The sequence below is a fragment of the Heterocephalus glaber genome, unplaced genomic scaffold, assembly GCF_053883595.1.
Source record: "Heterocephalus glaber isolate CG9 unplaced genomic scaffold, H.glaber_assembly_v1.0 deba00000676, whole genome shotgun sequence".
In the NCBI taxonomy this organism is placed as follows: Eukaryota; Metazoa; Chordata; class Mammalia; order Rodentia; family Bathyergidae; genus Heterocephalus; species Heterocephalus glaber.
This window is the reverse complement of record NW_028258156.1, coordinates 2072597-2092453: the sequence shown is the minus strand read 5'-3', so window position 1 is coordinate 2092453 and position 19857 is coordinate 2072597. Positions and strand designations below refer to the sequence as shown.

The 19857-nt window shown below is 39.3% G+C and overlaps 1 protein-coding gene across 6 annotated transcripts in view; it reads left to right on the top strand.

The window, feature by feature from the left end:
- The window catches only part of Creb5 (cAMP responsive element binding protein 5), a 418076-nt gene that overhangs the window by 85244 nt on the left and 312975 nt on the right, over positions 1–19857 (top strand). For all 6 annotated transcript variants that reach the window (XM_004839496.3, XM_087206598.1, XM_087206596.1 and 3 more), the window contains one exon: positions 8051–8172. In XM_004839496.3, coding sequence (XP_004839553.1) covers positions 8051–8172 — 122 coding nt within the window. The remainder of the gene's footprint in view (positions 1–8050; positions 8173–19857) is intronic.

The following is a 19857-nucleotide window of genomic DNA, read 5'->3' as shown; positions in this document are numbered from 1 at the left end:
TTCCATCACCAACTATTTTTTCATTCAACAAACACTTATTGGGTGCCTACAAAGATTGTTTTGGGCTAGGTGCTGGATATGCTGAACTCAGACATATGAGCTCCCTCTTCGCGTGGAACTTACTGCACTCTAGGACGGTGTGGAGGAAGAGAGATAACAACAACAACAACAACAAAGCCCAGATAAGTGAACAAGGAAATACCAGTAAATAAAATAAAATATGACAATGTGACAGCAAGTGGTCAGAAGGCCACGTAAAGGTGGTGGTTAGGGAAGGCTTCTCAGCATTTGAGCCAAGACCTGATGTTCAGCACTGTGAGTTCAGGGCTCCTTGCTCCCTGACTTGTGAATATAATGGGACTGGGTGTGGTAAGACTGTAGGATGAGATGAGGCACAGCTTCCTGTAGCTTGAGCTGACACACAGATGAGAGGCAAGAGGCTCTTCAACCTATCTTCCTGATTGGATTTTCACACTAGCCCTCTGACATAAATGATCAGAGAGTTCTTCAGAACCCAACTGCATCCCCAGATTAGGGCTAGTGTCTCTAGTTCCGGGCTCTCAACCTCTTTCTTACCATGGAGAAAGCAAGAATGTGATTTAATGAGGTGGAATGTTTGTCTCCAAGAAGCTGATCATGATCGTGCAGACAGTTAATCTCTCCCTCTCCCCCTCTCTCATACACACATTGCCCATACATACCTCCTCTTGGTAGTTCCATTGATAATAAAGGTATATAGTAACTTCCCACTTTGCAAATCTGTTGGATCTTTATGGCACAGAGGGACAGAGGGTGGTAGAGATAGTTTGCAGTAGAGGGCAGCATGATAATTGTAATAGCTACCATTTTTTGCCTTACTTTATGCTTGTAGTTGTGCTCTGTACTTTATATACATTATGTTATCTAATACTTAATATTTTTCCATATGAGGTAACAAGATAAAAAAGATAAGTAGTTTGTCCAAAGTTCTTGTATGTCTGTAAATTTCTTACTATACACCTAGATTTGGTGCAGTTCATGTGCTAAGAACGTATTCACATTTCGGTCTTATGTTTGGATATAAATCTGTGAACTGCTTTATCTCATACTATTGGCTTATTTCTTCAATAGTCATCAAATGGAGCAAGTAGTCAAATGTTTTTAAAAGGAGATTCTACTAACACATTAGCATTGCAAGGAACATATTGATAAGTAGAATGCAAGTAGCTATTCATATTTATAGTAGTTTTCAGTTTCTCTTCCGTGTTTCAAGTTGGCCAAGCAAATGGAATTTTGAGTAATTCACCTGAAAATTTTTGAGTCCTTACTCTGAAGTATTCTGAAAAACTGGCTTGCAAGTCTCTATTGGATCTGGAAACCAGTTTTTTTTTTTTTTGGTACGGGGGTAGGGGCTGAACTCAGGACCTTGTGCTTGCAAGGCAGGTGGGTTGCCCCTGCGCTAAATCCCCAGCCCTTTTTGTTTTGGTGACAAAGAATGTAGGAGAACCCAGGTGATTAGGGACTAAATGGATGCATTAAGCTTTAGCCTTCCTCTATTCAGGGCAGACTTTGATAATAAAACCATCTTGCTTCCTTTAATTCACTCTGCCACCAGCAACATGATCTCATGACATTAATAACCCTTCTTATCAGCTCAGCTCCTCTAAAGCAAGTCGAAATATGGCTTGATTGCTGTTGGACCACTTGGGGTTGCTGATGGCTGATGGTCAGAAGGTGCAGAATGTATACTTTTTAAATTTAAATCTAAATCTATGCCTTCTAGAACCACGTGGGCATATGTTGTGAGAGATGCCCTTATCAGCGTATTTTCTAATTGACCCAGAGGCCCATCAGTTCTCCATGTTGGTGATGAATAGATTCCAGCATAAGATTCAAGTGTGTGAGTATCTGTACCGTCTCTCACTAGGTCACCCCAGCCAGCATGATTTTAAGCATCCCATAGCTATGGTATCATTTAAAACCAGATTCACAGTGGTTTCTGGTTTGGCCCCTGGCAGTACTGTGTCTTGGGACAGAACATGGAAATAGTAATGTCATGGTTACTGAGGGGATCCTATTGCTCTCATTGTATATTCACACACAATAAAAGGCGCTTTTATTGCAAAGAAGCATTTCTAAAATTCTGTGGGGTTCTGGATGTTCTTATTGATTATTACTTTTATAAAAATTATGTATTTCAGTTTTTTTTGAGACACTTTTGCTATGTAGTCCAGGATGGCTTTGAACTTGCTTTATATATATCAGGCTGGCCTTAAACTTGTGATCCTCCTGCTTCAGCCTCTCAAGTGCTGGAAAAGGACTATGTATTTAAACATTCATTTAATGTAAATTCTCTTAATTAGAATTTTATTAAAAAGAAGACAGGGGCAGAGGATTTAGCTCAGTGGTTCTGCCACCTGCCTTGCAAGCACAAGGTCCTGAGTTCAAGCCCCGGTACTCACCTCCCCTCAAAAAAAAGGATGGGAACTAAGAAAACATTTCAAAATAAGCATTTGCTGAAAAATTAAAAAGATAAATATAACTAGGAAGAGAATATTAAAAGTACCTAAGAAAATGCCTTTTTTGAGAGTCCTAACTCTTGCCAAAATTGATACGCTAATTCTAATTCCTTTGCTATTGACTGAGCCACTCTCTTGGGAAATTCCATCAAATCACATTGTATTGGCTGAATCTGAGTCATGAAAATAATAAAAATGCATTGCTTTTTAAAAATACTTTGTAATTAGAATGCTCGTGAATTCAAACTAACCTTTATTGTAATTGGCCTAAATTAGTGAGGATTTTATTGTATTTTCTAGCCACTATCAATTTGATCTCAAATAATGTAAAATTACTTGTGATCGTTCTTTAGTAATAGCATACATAGTTGAGAATAGCAGACCAATAAGAGAGAAAACTTTGCTTAGGGACCTAACATTCTTCTCTGATATATGATGGGCTCCCCCTATACACTTTTTTCTTAAATTGAAGACTTTTCTATTCCTTTTTTTATCGTTGAAGAAACAGAGACAAACATATAACTCAAATGCAGCTCTGAACCAAATAAAATAGAAATTTTTATTAAATGTAGAGTGGACTAAACACTTTTTCAAAGAAGAATCAGGTTTCAGAAATTAACTTTGCGCTTGTCCTTTATTTTTACATTGCAATAATCATACTTGCTGGACCTGAAGCAGTTGATGTTAAGCAGATGATAAACTGATGAGGACCTTTGAGAGTTCTTTACAAAAGAAAACTTTTAGCCGTGCACTCGTGGTTTGCGTTATTGATTACATGGTGCAGAATTTTCTGTCCTATAAATGAGTTCTTAAATCATAAGACCAGGTTTTTGGTGCTCTTCCAGGTAGATGCATAAGTAGGTTCACAACAGGGCAAGTATCACTTCCCCAGCTTTTACAAAGGTGGCAGCAATTCCATGAAGAGAAATTGCTGCTCATTTTACTCAGGAAGCAGACCTAACAAGGGAACCAGGAACCGGAATGTGCCAAACTTGCAAAGAAATTTTAAAAATCTTTTTTTTTAAAAAGATCTATTATTAGATGCCAATCTATTTTTAATTATTTTTTCTTTTTAATTGATATGTAATTGTATATATTTATGGAGAATAGTGTGATGTATCAATACATATATACAATGTGTAATGGTAAGATCAGGGTATCATTTCTTTGTGTAGAAAACTTTAAAAATCCTCTCTGCTAGGTGTTTGGAAATATTAATTGTTATCACTTATAATTAGTCTACTGTGCTATAGAACATTAGGGATTATTCCTTCTGTCTAGCTACATCCTTGTACCTGTAAAATATCCTCTCTCCATCCCCCTCCCTCTTCCTGTCTAGCCTCCAGTAACCACTATTCTACTGTCTTTTATGAGATTAATATTTTTAACTTCTATATATAAATGAGAATATACAGTATTTGGCTTTCTGTTCCTGACTTATTTCATTTAGCATAATGTTCTTCACACCCATCCATTTTGGAGCAAATGACAGTATTTCACTCTCTTTTATTCAGTACCAATCTTTCTTGTCTAATTGACGAAGAACTAACTCCCTGAGGACATATGTGACAGTAAGAGAAATGGATAAGATTTTCTACTTATGCTTGTCCCCAATACTTGGAACTCCTGGAAACCTGATGTGTCATTTGCAAACTCTGTGAAAGGGTAGCATGGAGGTGTTTATGCAGCACCAGTCTGATGTGCAAAATAACAAAACTTTTCAACTCAGGCGAGGTTCAAACTCAAAAGTTACTCACTGTTAGGTTAGTTTGAGATTTGAGGTTATCCCTTTCTCTCATTCAGATGTTCCCCACTGAAATGGAAGCACTAAAGAAAGGTGAGCATTAGACCTTGAACAATCATCTCAGTTCAGAGTTGCTGTTAAACCAGTTCCTGAAAGTCCGTGGTGTCTCCTATCACTATTGAAGTAACATATCTTGGACATTATTCACCAAAGTAGCCATTATTATTCAGGATATAGAAATTACTGATGTTGAAGCTGCTTGGTGTGCACTCTTGAATCTAAATAAGGTGTGGTTTACAAACATTTTAATTAATGACCATAAATTTTACCCACTAACTTCAGATCCAAGTTAGTAGGAGCAATAGTTTGATGAAAGCTGTCATGGTACTAAGAAACTCTGCCTCTTTTATTTAAGCAGATGATAGATTTAGCTATCTTTTTATGAACATTTGCACATTTCCTGGCTAACTTGGAACTGGTACTACATGAGATCAAAGACATATTAATTCTAATAAATGTTAAACCAAAAGTTAAGCTCCCTTTTCTGGTTCCCATTGTAACTGGAAAGAATATCTCATCCACAAGAAAATGAATGAAAAATTAGGAACAGTGAGCCTTGTATATTCTAAATGTAGATGTAGACATCTAGTTGGATTTTTAAAATATCACACAGCAAAAAAAAAAAAGTTGCATTTGGTAAAAACTGTAGAAATATCTGGGCCTTCTGATCTGAGGGTAGGAGGGAAGCCACTATCTCTGCTAATCTTGGCTCTCCGTGCCCTATGGTTGATGTTTCCTATTGCTGAAAGGGCCTAAGATGATGGACAATGTTACTTCACTCCTGTGTCATTCCTCCACCTCCTTTGTTCATGTATGTAGTATGCACTGACAGCCAGGAATCGTTTTGCTTTAGGGCAGGTGAGAAACATCTCTTTACTTTGTGTGGAGCCCAGCCCCTCCCCTGGCCGGCCTGCTTTTGGAGTCATGGACCTGACCTACTCCCAACTGCTCTAGAGTTTAGGAGTCTCTTGGAGGCTACTGGGATGACTTTCTCTCTGCCTTAAATTATGGCCATCAACTTTTCAGTCTAAAAATGAAGCAAAGAGGAGCAAAAGGAAAATTGAAACCTGGCAAATTAAATTCCTGCTGATGACAAGTGATCTACTCTTTCATTTCTGTTATGTGGTATTTTCTCAGAAACATTCTTGTAAGGTAGTAGAGAATTGGGAGACCTGTGATGCAGTTCTGCTGTAGGAGGGATCTCAATGGTTCCAAGAATGGTTCCATTTTAAATGGCCCAAGAGTTGGTAGAATTATCAGTTATTGTAACTGGTAATTTATCAGAAAAGTTACGTGATTCAATTTCTAAATCAGGGCTGAGGCATGACTCAATTTCCTCATAAATAAAACAGGGCAAATAAATTTTGCCTGTTAGGATTGGTGTGAAAATTAACGAGACGGTGTATGCAAAGCTCTTAGCGCTACACCTAGCATAAAATAACCACTCAAGGCATAGAAGAATGTACGCACACAGAGACACACGTACATACATCTTTCTTTTTCTACTCTCAGAACTTGTCTATTTACACTTATTCAGAGAAGTCCTTTATCTCTGTGTCTAGCCCTTACCTCTAACTTAATTAGCAGTTCCAGCTGTTACTGATGTTCCTATTTGACTGTCCTTTAAATAGTCCTATATTTCCTTGACTTATGAATCGTGACTTTTGAAGCTAAACAATTATAGTGGTGATTTTAGAATTTGTAGAATCCTAAAACTTTAGAATTTTACTTGAAAGGTGAGCAATATGAAGTCCAGGGAATACAGGTAACTTCCCCCAAATCATGCTATTTTCAAATCTAGATTTCTGTCAGAATTGTGTTTTACACACATAACAGAGCTGTTTGGACCTGGGAGAGCAAAACATTTGGCTTTAGATAAAAAAGGGCTCATGTCTGAAGATTACAGAAGTGTAGTAGTGGTGAGATGGTAATAAATTGTGTGGTCATGTGAAAGGAAATGTTTTCCCATTTCTAAAAAAAATATATACTGTATTTTCCTAATAGAAATGTGTGAGGCCCAGATTCTAGATAACATTGGTAAAAATGTTTATGAATTACAAAGTTCGGCATAAATGTTAATTTTGTCTTCTATAAACACAAAATAATTATATGCATATATTGGACATACAGGTATATATGTGCATCTTATTAAATTCATGTACTAATCATAAAATCATTTTCAACAAAACTCATTCACCTGTCTCTTATAGATAATGCTCAGTTAGTGGTCATCCATGGTGGGCTTTCTGCATACTTCCAGGAGAGCTCAGTGTCTCAGAGGTCAGGCGAAGGATGGGGAAGAATGCAGATGACTCTGCTGCACTGAAATCCAATTCAACCATTTAGAGGCTTAATGTTCTTTTCCTATAGGGAATTGAGAGACATTGCCTCAGAAGGGCTACATCAATGGGGATATCCAACTATTTTCTACTTCACAGATACTAAGATATTCTTTGAATCTCATTGATATTTACTGATTTACTGGGATTAACTACTTTGTATGATTTATAAAAGTAAATCTTGTTTCTTGTAATGCAGACATTTGTAGAGCACAGGAATGGCAAATACATTTCAGCTCAAGGAAACTCTTCAGTTGGCTGATAGCAGTGGTTTAGAGAACTGTGCAGAAAGAGATCTTGAGTTAGAGTGCAGGTCAGCTGGACAGGTGCCACAAGCAATTTGCTAGTGTCTCCCATAGGTTTGGTGGAGACCATACGTGTACACAGTGGAAATAGAAATGAGGCTTTGATTATGATCCTGGTGTCACCAAGAAACCTTGAGCAATATCTTCAGTCACTCTGGGCCTCAGTTGTCCTTATTTGCAAAAGAAATATCAGCATGGCTAGGTTTCCTTCCACGGTCCATTCTGATTCTTCTATCTTTTGTTTCTGAGAAAAGGCAGTTTTTTGTGTCAACTCAAGTGCACTTTCACCAAGGAGCATGCCTTTCCTTAGTGACCACAAGGGTGTACCTCAACTCTGCTTACTTTCTCGGATCTTTGAGATTAGATTCCAGAGAAAATGTGTGAAAATATAAACTGCAAAGGCTTATAAATATTTTGCCACAATGGTAGCTTCAGCAACTCCAGTAGTAAGTGCTCTATAAAGTTAGGAATATGAAAGAAATACTTTTCCTTTTGAAGAGCATTTTCAGAACATTCTTTTGGCTATTGCAAAGGAAAATAAAATTAAAGATGATATTTTTAAAGGATGGAAGCTGAATGTGTTTGACTTGGAACCTTTTACCGTCCCTCTGTGGTTCCCAGGATGAGATAGAATTGCTGAATTTTCTTTCTCTGTTAAGAAAAAGGAATTAACATGGTTGTTTGTTTCCTTTTGTTTGTTATAAAAATTTAGAAAGTCTTTTTCTTTCCAGCCCCCTGAAGTTAGTCTTAACATTGGCAGAGATGATTTTTTGGCTTAATTTTAGCTAAATCATTTTTTCCCAGTTTTTAATAAAAAAAGGTCATTCCACATGTAGCAATGTGTGTGCGAATGATATGGACTCCAGACAAGTGGAAAGTGAGATCTCCTGAGGTTGTCCGGAGAGAGGTGCGGAAAGCCCTCACATATTGTAAGGCATCATAGTTTTCCTGCTTTGGAGTTTATGGCTTTATTTTCTTACACATTGTCATCTTGGAAGGCTAGTAGGCATCTTTTAAGGTCGGGAGGGTATTAATGAACTTAGCACATGCTTGCCCCTGGCTTTGGAGGAAAGCCATTCATGATCCCTGGGCCTCTGTTTTCAGATCAGACTCCGACCCCCACGAGATTCCTGAAGAACTGTGAGGAAGTGGGCCTCTTCAGCGAGCTGGACTGCTCCTTTGAGCATGAATTCAGGAAGGCTCAGGAAGAGGAGAGCAGCAAGCGGGTAGGTTGGCTGGGATGGACACCTACCTGGAGAGGTGGCCCCTGGATGCCTGCTGGAAAACTTCCACATGGAAACTAGGTAGCACTGCAGATTATGTGGAAGTGGCTTTGGAACAGAATATAATCTATGTGCAAGCATTTGTTAATTTTTTTAAATTGATAAATCCTTAATTATGGTAGATAATCAAAGTTTAGGTAAATCATGGAAAAAATAGTTGTCTGAAAAAAGGAAGTTCAAGCCCCTCCTTCAAAAGTTACCTGGTTCTTGAAGCTTTTTTAGACAAACTCAGACTATTTCTATTCTCAACCAATTGTGTTATTTTCTTGAGTATTGAGCAGCAGGCCTCCTGTGGGTGGTGAGTGCAGAAGAAACGAAACAAAGGGCCAAAAATCAGGCGAATAATCATAGGAGAGAGGATTTCATCTGATTTTGGCCCAGGATGTAACTGTCTGTTTTCCATAATCTTTCCAGTCCTTCTCTACCAGATTCATAATTACTTCCTGTTCATAAATTACCTGGTCAGATTAGTGAACATCTGCTGTTGGCGAAACAAGTAAGTTAGCTACAAATAGGTTGGCTGCACTTGTTCTTAAAAATTTAATTCACTTTATGAAACTCTTCAGAATATATTTGGCTTTTTATCATAATACTGTACTGGAATTTTAAAGTCACTTTGCAGGATTAAGGAAAGGAGATGTGGTCACAAGTAAATATGACAAGGAGGCTTTTTAGTATTTTTTTCATTGCTGTTATAGAGCATTAGTGAATGCCAAAATGTACTAAACAGCAAAGTAAACACATTCCTTGAACGGAAATGTAGAATGTGAAAGATGATTGAAGGAAGGGCCAGCTAGGTAGTACAGAATTCCGAAGTTCCAGCTGTTGCATCCACACAAGAAATTTTAAAAGGCTCTGATATTTCTCTCAGTGTTTCAAAGGCTTTGAGTCTTCCACTTCATGAAATTGTAATAATCCCTCTCCACCAGATTTTTCTTGTCACTTTCTCATATCATGATGGCCCAAGGGCTTGTACTCAGTCTGTACTGCTTTAGGAAAAGTCATGAAAAGAGGGATACAAAATCTCAATCAACTCATTTTATTTATAATTAGTAATTTATACTTTATCCTCTCTCCACTCCCTCTGCCAAACAGCATGAAATGCCTCCCTTCTTTTCTTTATTTTTTTTGTGGTACTAGAGATTGAACCCAGGGAGCACTGAGCTACATTCCCAGTCTTTTTATTTTTGTAAACATTTAAAATTTTTTCCAACAAAGTCTCACTAAGTTGCCCAGGCTGGCTTCAAACTTCTGATCCTCCTGGCTCAGCCTCCCAAGTAGCCGTGATTATAGATGTATACCACTATGGCTGGCCACCTTTCCCTCTTTTTTTGAATAAACACTTATATAACACAATTATTATTTGCCTTGATAAACTTGATAAAAACAGAAAATAAAATGCTATATTCTATTGTAATAGAAGCAGATTTTTTTAAAATCCATGAAAGTAGCAAGGGAGAACAAGAAAGTTTCATGTAATGAATTTCCTCTATTTGAGTAATAAATTTAGTTCTTTTGGTAAATATGTATCTACTGAAAAAAGATAGTGTCTTGGGGGTGGGGCTAAGTTCATTTCTCCAGGTAATGCAAGTTAGCTTCTTAAATTAAACTGAACTGTAAGAATGATGTGCACTTAGTCCATATTGACTTCATTTTTTACAGAATGGTTTGAGTTGAAGGGTGTGCCCTTGACTTTCCTAAAGCCATTTTTCCAAGAACAGTTTCATGAAGCCCATGGTAGGGGTGTGGCTTTCAATATTCTCCATTATATTATTCATGATTTCCTATATGAAGCCCTGTGTAAGGAGTTCTTGCAGATCTGAATTCCAGGAAATGGTTTGTTTCCCTTGAGGAACTGAAATATTTTCTCCTCGTGGACATGAGACTCATGTAGCTGATTCTGTTTCTTTTTTCGTTTTGACTGCTAGTTTAACACAATGCCAAGTTTACTGCTTAAGTTGGAGAACATTTTAGAATACTATGATGAGCAATAATTTACTTCCCTGCTATGCCAGACTTTCAGTTCCAGTTTATATTTTCTCTGATCCTGATTTTTAATTTAAAAACAAAAATACTTTTGTATTATATGTGTATCATGAGCTGCTTTAAATTCCTTGTAAGGGGTTGAGAAGGAATACAAATCATTAAATTTAAAAATGAAAATAATTACCTAAGAAACTTTGAGAAAGACTATTGTAGCTGTAAAGCTATTTGTTTTCTGTCTTTTAAATGTTGCCCATAGTCATGGGTTAATTTTGTGAGGAACTGTAGATGCGGGATCCTGCAGCAGCCTCTGTTGTGGTTTGGAGCTGACCTGTAAGGATAGTATGAGCTTGTGCCAGAGCCTCACTTATAGGCACAGGAAGCTAAACAGCATTCAGGTGTTGAAGTTTCCTCTTTCTTTGTTTTATTCCAACCAGAGGTTTTCAAAGGGGAATCCTTTTGAGACCTATAGCAAGGGACTCACCCACCTGCCAAATGGGCTGTGTTGGTGGCTTCTACCTCAGGGGTAGGGAAATAAGGAGTGGGATTAATAAGCCCCAACCTGACAACATACTTCTACCTTTCCCTGGACCACACTTCTCCAGTTATCACTATTCTTGGCATATTGCCACTTCTAACTCCTACTTTATTTATTCTTTCATGTCTTAAAAAATACAGATAGTAGTTCCTTATTCATGGCCCATCTTATTATCCTTAAGTGTTACCTTCTTCTTTTTCACTTACGCTCTACATTCAGATAGTTATTTTCTTTTAATTCTGTATCTCAACTCTCTTCTGATTTCCTTGTCTCTGTATATATATGTCTCTGTATATATATAGATATGTCTCTGTATTGGTACTGGGGATCGAACTCGGGACCTTGGGCTTACAAAGCAGGTGGTGAAACCACTGAGATAAATCCCTGGCCCTTGCCTCTGTATATTTTAACAAAAGACTTGGATTGATTCATCAGGAAGTTTTCATAAAGTAGAGGATGGATTAATTAATCTAGAGAAAGTTCTCATTTGAACTTCCTACACACTTCATAACAAAATATTGGGAAATTTAGAGTCTTGACCTCCATCTTTAAATTTCTACCTACAATTTCATCTAGAAAATTCTGCTGTAGAATAAATAAAAAATAATAGTAAATAATAATAAATAGAGAATCGATCCTTTCTTAGTCCATGTGGCTATCCACTGGAGAATATTCCATTCAACAAACTTCTAATCTTTACACCTTTTCCCAAAAGCATTCCTTCAATGAATAAGGACAAGCTATAGCAGGTCATGTCCACTGGCAAAAGACCCAACATCTGTGTATCTAACGCATTCCACAATTGCCTCAGTTTTGTATATTAAAATAAGCTCACAGTTTTGTAACTCTTTAATAAGGGATTTTCCCTTTTGGAAAAGCATGTTGTCATTCACTAGCAGGAATCACAAATTTCAGCATGCCTGTGACTTAGAACTCCAGCTAATCCATATTTTGAAACATATAAGACATTTTTGTTCATCAGGTTTCATTCAATAACTATTTTTTGTGTGCCCACCATATGCCAGGCATGGTCCAAGGGATTAGTGAGCATACCACCAAATAAACATTATTTTAAAAACCAAAAAGTTGTTGCCTTCATGTAGCTTACTTTGGATGGACAAGACAAACAATATACATACAAATGCGAAGAGCATGTCAAAGGGAGACAAATGCAGTAGAGATAAATGCAGCAGGGAAGGGTCTAAGGAGAGGTGGGGTTGATCAGAGAGGGCATCTTTGGTAAGTGGACTTGTGAGCAGAGACCTGAGGGAGAGAAGACTTGAGTCAGCTTCTAATTGGAGGAAAAAGTGATCTGAGTGTAGAGAATACAAGTGCAAAGGCCTGAGGCTGGGTGATGGGTTGTGTGTTGGAGGATGTGCAAAGAGTCCAGTTTGGCTACAGTAAGTCAAACAATAAGTAGAGACTGAGTGAGGGAGGGCAGGTCCAGCAGAGCCTTGCAGGCCACTTGAGGGGCTTTGTTTTCACTGTGAGTGAGTTGGAGAATAGTTCTGAGCAGGGGAGTGATGGATCTGATTTAATGTTTTAGAAAGATCACTTTGGCTGGTAAGTTAAAAGTAAATTGTTGGAGGGGAGTGGCAGAAAGGCAGAATCCAATTAGTAGGGTATTTGAAAGAATCTAGATTAAGGTGGTAGCAGATTGGCCCAAAGTGGAGGTTTTGGGGAAGGGGAGTAGATTCTGATTATCTTTGGAAGACAGAGGCACAGGATTAGACTGTGAAGTGATAGGAGGAGGGGAATTAAAGATGAACTCACTTTTGGCCTGTGCAGAAGGAGAGGAGGAGGGAGGGAGAGGGAAAAGTTGAGGAAGTTTGTTTTTAGACTTGTTAAGTGAAGATATTAGACTGGAAGATCAATACAGAAGCCTGGAATTCGGGGAAAAGACCAACCTGGGTGTGTAGATTTTGGTGTCATGGACATAGAGCTGGTATCTAAGTGCATTGGTTAGGATGGAATAACCTGGGCCAGGAGTAAATGGAAGTAAAGTGGAGAGATCTGAGCATGGAGATGGGCAGAGTCTCCCTAATCTTTCAAGCCAGAGTCCAACTCTCCTCAGTGGCCAGAGATGATGCATGAAGAAGCAAGTGAAGAGGGGGACCCCAGCCTTTGTAGAAATGTTGAAAGGACAATCGGTGCTGATTTTGTGTTCTATGTTAGAGAAAAGAAAAATAAAAGGATTTTTAAAAAGAAATAAAGGGAAAAGGAATTAACCTTTTACATCTAATTACTTAAAAAAAAAGAAATTCAATTATATACATCTAGGAAACAGGAGTTAACTTCATCATTGTGTGTGTGTGTGTGTGTTGCATGCAAGGAAGGAAGGGCAAATGAAGGGACAAGAAATGAACTCCTTTGTCTTGCCCAGAGACATCTAACATTACAGCCTAACATAGTTAAAGATCTTGAAGATGAAAAGCATGCTGTATAAGTGCTAAGTGTTGTTATTCTCCCATAGGACCTAAATATGACTCATTATGCTGATGCAGAAATAGCAAATTAGGACATTTCCATGCTCTAGAATTCCTACCCAAATGATGAAAAGTGCAATCTATCCCCAGAGAGTATTGACTGTTTAACACATGGGAACAAGGGACAATCTACAATCTTAAGATCTTGGATCCCAGCTCAACAGGAGTCACAGAACAGGCCATGGCCAGGTCAGCCTCAGCTCAGAAAGTAGACTGTGCGATCTGGTTAAATTCTGTACCTGTAAGTCATGCTACCTGATGCCACCAGTTACTTGGAGAGAGAGGGTGCAGAGGGAAGCCCTTTGCTATCTCACACAGCCTCGCTGCGTTCTTCCACTAGGCAGCATGGCTGTTCTCTGGGGAGCGGATGAGTGGCACTGGATGGAAAATAAGACACCAAGTTGAGCAAACTTGCAACAGCTGCATGTTTCCGGTTATGTTAACATGTGGCTTCTAAAATATGTGTGTAAAACAATCCCTCCCTCCCCCAGAAGTCTGGAGAAAAAGAATATTCTGAAACCTAAACTTGGTTTTATCCAGGTTCTAAAAAGTCACTATGTTTGCTTAATCCTAGTAGATGAGTCTGTTTTTGATCTTTTCCATTTTTTATCAGCATGACTGAAAAGAAACACTCACTGACAATGGTATCAGACATGAGAACTTATTTCTTTCCCCACCCCAGTGATTTGAAAACCCATGGCTTGTATGAGAAGTTTTCTTTTTGTCCTCCTATTTTAGCACAGTGCAGATATAAATCACTTCAAACTTCCTCCTAAGTTAAAATTATGCCCTCATCTTAAGTGGAATTTGATGCTGGAAGAGAATTTGGCTTGATCTTTGCATCCCACTCTAGGGCATGACTAAACCAGTGGATAAACTGGAAGTTATTTCGTGTGTTTTGTGTCTCTGGGATTTAGGAATAATGAGTACAGTCCTAACAGGGTTGTTGGTGCCTACTGCCATATATGTGAATGAATTAAGATACCATTTCAGGTTCTGCCTCAGACTTAAAATGGAGTGGACAGTACAAAGCAAAACAAAACAAAACTCCTAGGATTTTGTGTTTGTTTTTGGTGGAAAGTCAGAGTGTTCCCAAAGCAACAAAATATATAATGTATTTTCTGATAAAGAGTGAACCCCTAATATAAAATATGTTTGATGTGGATGGTGAGGGAAGCCCATGGCCTGGAAGAATACTGTTGAAGGGTACCAGTATTTGTTCCTCATCTCCCTTAGAAAGTTACATGTTTGCATATTTTGCACTTTAATAGCTAAATCCTTGCAACCTAACTTTGACAGAAGAGGAAAAATATATCTTTACCTTTTGAGACCAAGGACTTAATTTGTATGCTAAATTATTCCACATTTTGAAGCTCTGCCTGCCTTCAGCCAACACAAGGCAAACTAAAATGGGGAGGTAGTGGTGGTAGTAATTGCACATGAATGGCTCCCAGCCTATGACAGATTTTATCGTTTTTTGAGTTCAGTGTTATTTAAATTATTTGTCATAGATTTTATTTGTATTTTCTATTATATGGTATTTGTTCTGGTGAGACAGAGGTAGATCTCTACCTGGTGTCTTGAGAACTGATCCAAAGTTTTCAGAGGCTTAAGTGTGGGTTAGAAAGGTGGTATGTGCATTTTGTGTCTGTGATGGGGGTTTTCATGTGGGATACTGATGTTTCTACTTGAAACTATGGAGTAGAAGAGACTGGGAGAGGGACTGGACCCTGTCTAATATAGAACATGATGATTGCTATAGGATTCTGGACATTAATTTTGGCAACCTGTCGTTATGTTGAAAATATTGCAGGAGAAATCACATACTTGCGGCAGCATTTCCTGTTCACTAGCAACTGGGTATGGTAATGACCGAAGTATTTACATATTCATGAAGTATATTCAGGTTCAGAAAGGACATTTTGAACATGTTATTAATGATAATTTGATTTTGGCCCCATTATTTAACTGGGAATAATTATAGGTAGTTATACTAGTAATATGTTCCCCATTTGAAATGCAAAGAAAAAAATCTATGAGACAGAGAGTGAGTGGTGGCACATAGGACTTCTCCTTGCTTTTCTCCTACCACTCTGATAGTGTCATCTCTGCACTCTTGTCTTTTGCATGTATGGAGTCTCAGGTATTTGTTTATCCTTCCTCTTCAGAAAACCCACAAGTGTCACTTCTAAACAAGCCCCTCCTCCCAGACAATGCCTTTATGTGTTTATCGAGCCTTCACCTTAGACCTAAATCTTAGACTCTGACCTCCAGTAGCAGCACCTGTTACTGGGGTTCCTATTAGAATACAGTGGCCCTTGACTTACAAAGTCAATTCATGCATGACTGGTTGTAACTCAAGTTGGTCAATCGAATTCTCAGGCTCCTCTACACAGCCTTCAAAGTCTCTCTTCTGTACACAGGCAGATCTCAGTGTCCTTAGAGAGACACTGGCCCAGGATTTCTCAACCCCACACAGGAAAGGATGTTGTAATGTTCCTTCCAGAACACTGTAAGGGTTAAATCTGTATGTGAGACCATCTGGAAGCACAAGCAGTCTGCATTTAGGCTGTAACTGAAGACTTTGGTTGTAAGTTAAGATTAAAATTCTGGTTGTAACCCAAGCCATTCATATGTCAGTCTGGTCATAACTTGAGGGTCTACTGTATACCCTACTGCCTCTGACTTGGCTTGCCCAAAGCCATTCTCAGGGCTGTTCTTGCAGACTCACCACCACTTCTGAGTCCTCTGCTTCTGTTGGAGGCAAATTTTACCTTTCTGCCTTCAGATTCTGCTTTGCATTCCTACCCTCCTTCGCTCCTCCTTCCTCCTTCACTGTCCTGGCAGTGTGCTCAGAGTCTCCACTTGCCTTCCCTTTACTCTCCACCTCCAGTTTTGTATTGCCAGCTCCAAGAAAAGTATTTGAAATTTAACGACTTTAAATAGACACTAGTGTTGAGTATTATTGCAAAATAAAATCCATTTTTTTTGGGTTTTTTGGCACTGGGGATCGAACTCAGGAGCTTGCGCTTGTGAGGCAGGCGCTGGAACCACTGAGCTAAATCTCTGTCCAAAATCCATTTTTAAAAAGAAAATGAACTGAAACATTTAAAAGTAAAAACAACAAAAAACCATAGCTTGTTCTTAAAGCTGTTTGTCTCTTGGTTGTGGTTAAAGGCTCCTGCGTGTATTACCAGGCTGAAAGGTGAAGGGTTGGTATGGGGCATCAAGGGTGTAAAGGGAAAGTAAGATCCTTGGAAACTTGATCAACATAGTACCATACCTTATCTTACAATACACTGTAACAACACATGCTCAGCCATGTCCTGATTCTACAACATTCAGTGCACAGAACATATCTAAAAGCACCAAGGGGTAGATGAGGGAGCAATAAAAAAAAGCAAGAAAAACAAGACAAAACAAAAAGAGCTCAAAACACAGCAGAGCGCTAGAGTTCAGCAGGCACTACAGTCTGCTCAGACCCAGCCCTCCAGGACCGCTTGTTTGGTCGGCCCCTGCCTTCCCATCAGGCAGCCTTACTGCAGCTGAAAATTAGTGCAATTGAATTATTTGGCTAGGATGATCTTCACTAAAACAATTATGAAGCTCAGATTTAAAGGCCTTGAAAAAAGCAGCTTTTCCCAGCAGGGGACATTGTATAACATTAGGATGATTTTCCTGTTCCAGTCTGAGTTGGGTTTTCAGCTTGTTTAAATCTTGTCTTACCTGTCCGGAGGCAGCCAAGCCAGCAAGGAATTTCAAAGTACTAACCCAAATGGAGTCATGACAGTGAATGCACCGTCTTCTCCAAAGGAACCAATTTGCAGCTGTGAGTAATACTGGATTTCCATCGCACCATACAGGCACACAGAGGCGGCTCAGATCTAGGCGCAAAAGCCATTTGCATTCGCCAGGTAGCTCAAGCTGTCCTCTGTGGGCCTTAGGTCTATGTTCCCAAAGGCAAGCAGAAAAACAGATCTGTTTTTTGGTTCAGATTCAAATAAAATGACTTAAAGATGAAGCTTCCGTTCCAGGCGGAAAACAGCACTCACATTTGGAAAATTGGACCAAATATTGTACTCAGTGAGCATCTGTAGCTAAGTCACTTACCTGCGGCCCTCACAGAGATGTGAGAAGAAATTGACATTGTAAAAAGTGAAAAGGAAAATAATATAATAGTTGCAAGATACAGTCTCTGCCTGTGTCATCTCATAAATTCAGGTGAACATTAAGTGTGTGTAAGAGCAGGTATGGGAATGATTTACTCTGGGAACCTTGCTTAGTTAGCATTTGTGTGTTGTTAAGTTATTTCCATACTGATAAGGTGAAGGCCAGGAACTGGGATTCCGAGCATTCCTCTTGTCCATATTTCCAGCATGTTGGCTGTCAACTCAAACCCACAGTGCAATTACTGACTTTTGCTTCAGGGCCACACAGGGACATTTTCCCTTGTTCCTCATCCAATGATCACCAAAGTCCAAAGATCTAGGAAAGTTTGGGAAGGAATGGGATTCCTCCTCCCCTAAATTACTTACACCTATATTCCTCATTTTATGAAATTAGCTCTCTCTAGCAAACCAGAGGGGCTCACAGGCTGGTAGAGTTGGAAACAAAATCAAACATTTCTCTTGGAAACACACACATTGTCTGTCGTCTGCCTGCCCCTCCTGTGTCCAACAGGACACCTGATTTGGGCTTCTGTGGACCTTCCTGGGTTTCCTCTTGTTCTTTGCCTTCTGGAATTTTAAAAGCCTTTGTAAATCTGTTAGTGCCTATGACTGTTTTACAAGACAGATCCAGAACTCCTTTGGGTCTTCAAGGAAGTGGAATTCTAAGAGAACTTTGCTCTCAGTGACTCTTCTAAGTACATGTTTTCTAACAAAACTCACAAATGGCAAGGTGAGACCAGTGTCTACACTATTTTGGCCTTTGACCAGAAGTCAAAAGTGAGCCATTTTATGTTATTGCTTTGGAGCTGGGGGAGGGGGTATCCCACCTGCAACCTTGCACTTCATTGTCAGGTACCCTGGGGGTACCCAGTTCCTTTGGTGAAGTGAGGATCTCACATTTTGGATTTAGTGTGGCTGCGGCCTCAGAAATCCCTGGGATTTGAGTTACATACAGAAGACACCATCTGCTGTATGAAAACTTTGAAAGCTGATCACAGTACTGACTGAATCCTGCCTGAGCTGGTGCCAGGCACACCCTTTTTCTGTGGCTTTACTTTGGGATGGAGGCTTATGGAGGCTGTGGGAGCAGTCATCTCCTCAAGGAAATGCAGTGGGTTTGATGAGACTCTTAAGTTAACTATAGGTGAGAACTGTGTTGGACATTCTGAATCATACAAAAGTCATCTCCTTCCTGGCTTCTCCTGGTATGATTTGTTATGCAGAGAGCTCAGAAACTCCCAGGGCAGTTTTGAATATATTATCACTGGATTTGTGGGCACATTGGGCCAGGCATTCCTAATCATTGTCTCCAACCAGAGTGCCCAGAGCCCAGGATAAGGACACCACGACCTTCAGTGCTATAGAATGTAGAGTGCCTGTGAGCTCCACTTATAACCCACTGGTTGGTCCATTGGTTAGTAGTAGAAACAAGATGTCCAGAATCTTGGTGGTTCCTTTTGCAGTGTGCTATGCCAAAGAGCTCTCTTCTGTGCTGCTGGTCCACCCAGAAATGGACTCCCAGCACTTCTTATATTATTCACACAAGCCCAGGCATGGATGGTGAAGCAATGAGTGCTGTCTGGATCTTGAATAAGGACGAGGAGTCTGAACTCTGTTCCATCATTCTCTAAAAGTCACTTGTAACTTCACTTTTTTTCTCACTTGTAAAATGGGCCTTTTAACTACTTTGAAGATATAAACACAGGTAGTTTGAATGAATTGAGCTCTGAAGGATAGAAATTATAGCTAATTCCTAGGTAGAGAGTTTTAAGTTAACATACCACAGTATTTTACCTAGATTGTTCTGTCTGATATTGACCACAAGAGGTCCTGGGAACAGGAATCCAAGCTCCATGTGTTCAGACACGTAACACAATGTTGTTCACTGCCTGACAGGGGTATTGTCTTCCTGCACATCAGAAATAGGTGAATAATTCCTTATTTCTAGTCTCGTTAGAGGTTCTTTTTTTGTATTGTTTTAATGAGTAGAAATATGTGTACCTTTTAAGCAAAGTGGGCAACCTAAGATTTGGGAATAATTCCTTGCCCGTTTCTTGGAAGGTCTGGCAGGCATTCTAATCATGGCCTAGAATTACCCACAGTGTCCAGTTCAACTCAGCTTTAACGGACATTTGCTATCCAAGTACAGCCACCTGCTGCCCCCTGGGAAGATGGCACTACTAATTTGTCTATCACTTGTGTGTGAACTTGTTGATTTACCATTAGTGGTGATGAATTTGCACAGATCCAAACACACATGGCCTCCCATGGACCCCTTTGTGACCAGAAGCTCATACTGCACGACAGCTGGCCAGGGCTAGGGGCTGGAACCTGAGACCACAGGCATGAAGAGCTACTCTGACCTCACTAGTGCAGTTCTTCTAACTGAAGGCAATAGTTACAGACCACAGCTATCCTGTGCTCTACTCCTAAAACATTGCAAGGGTACATT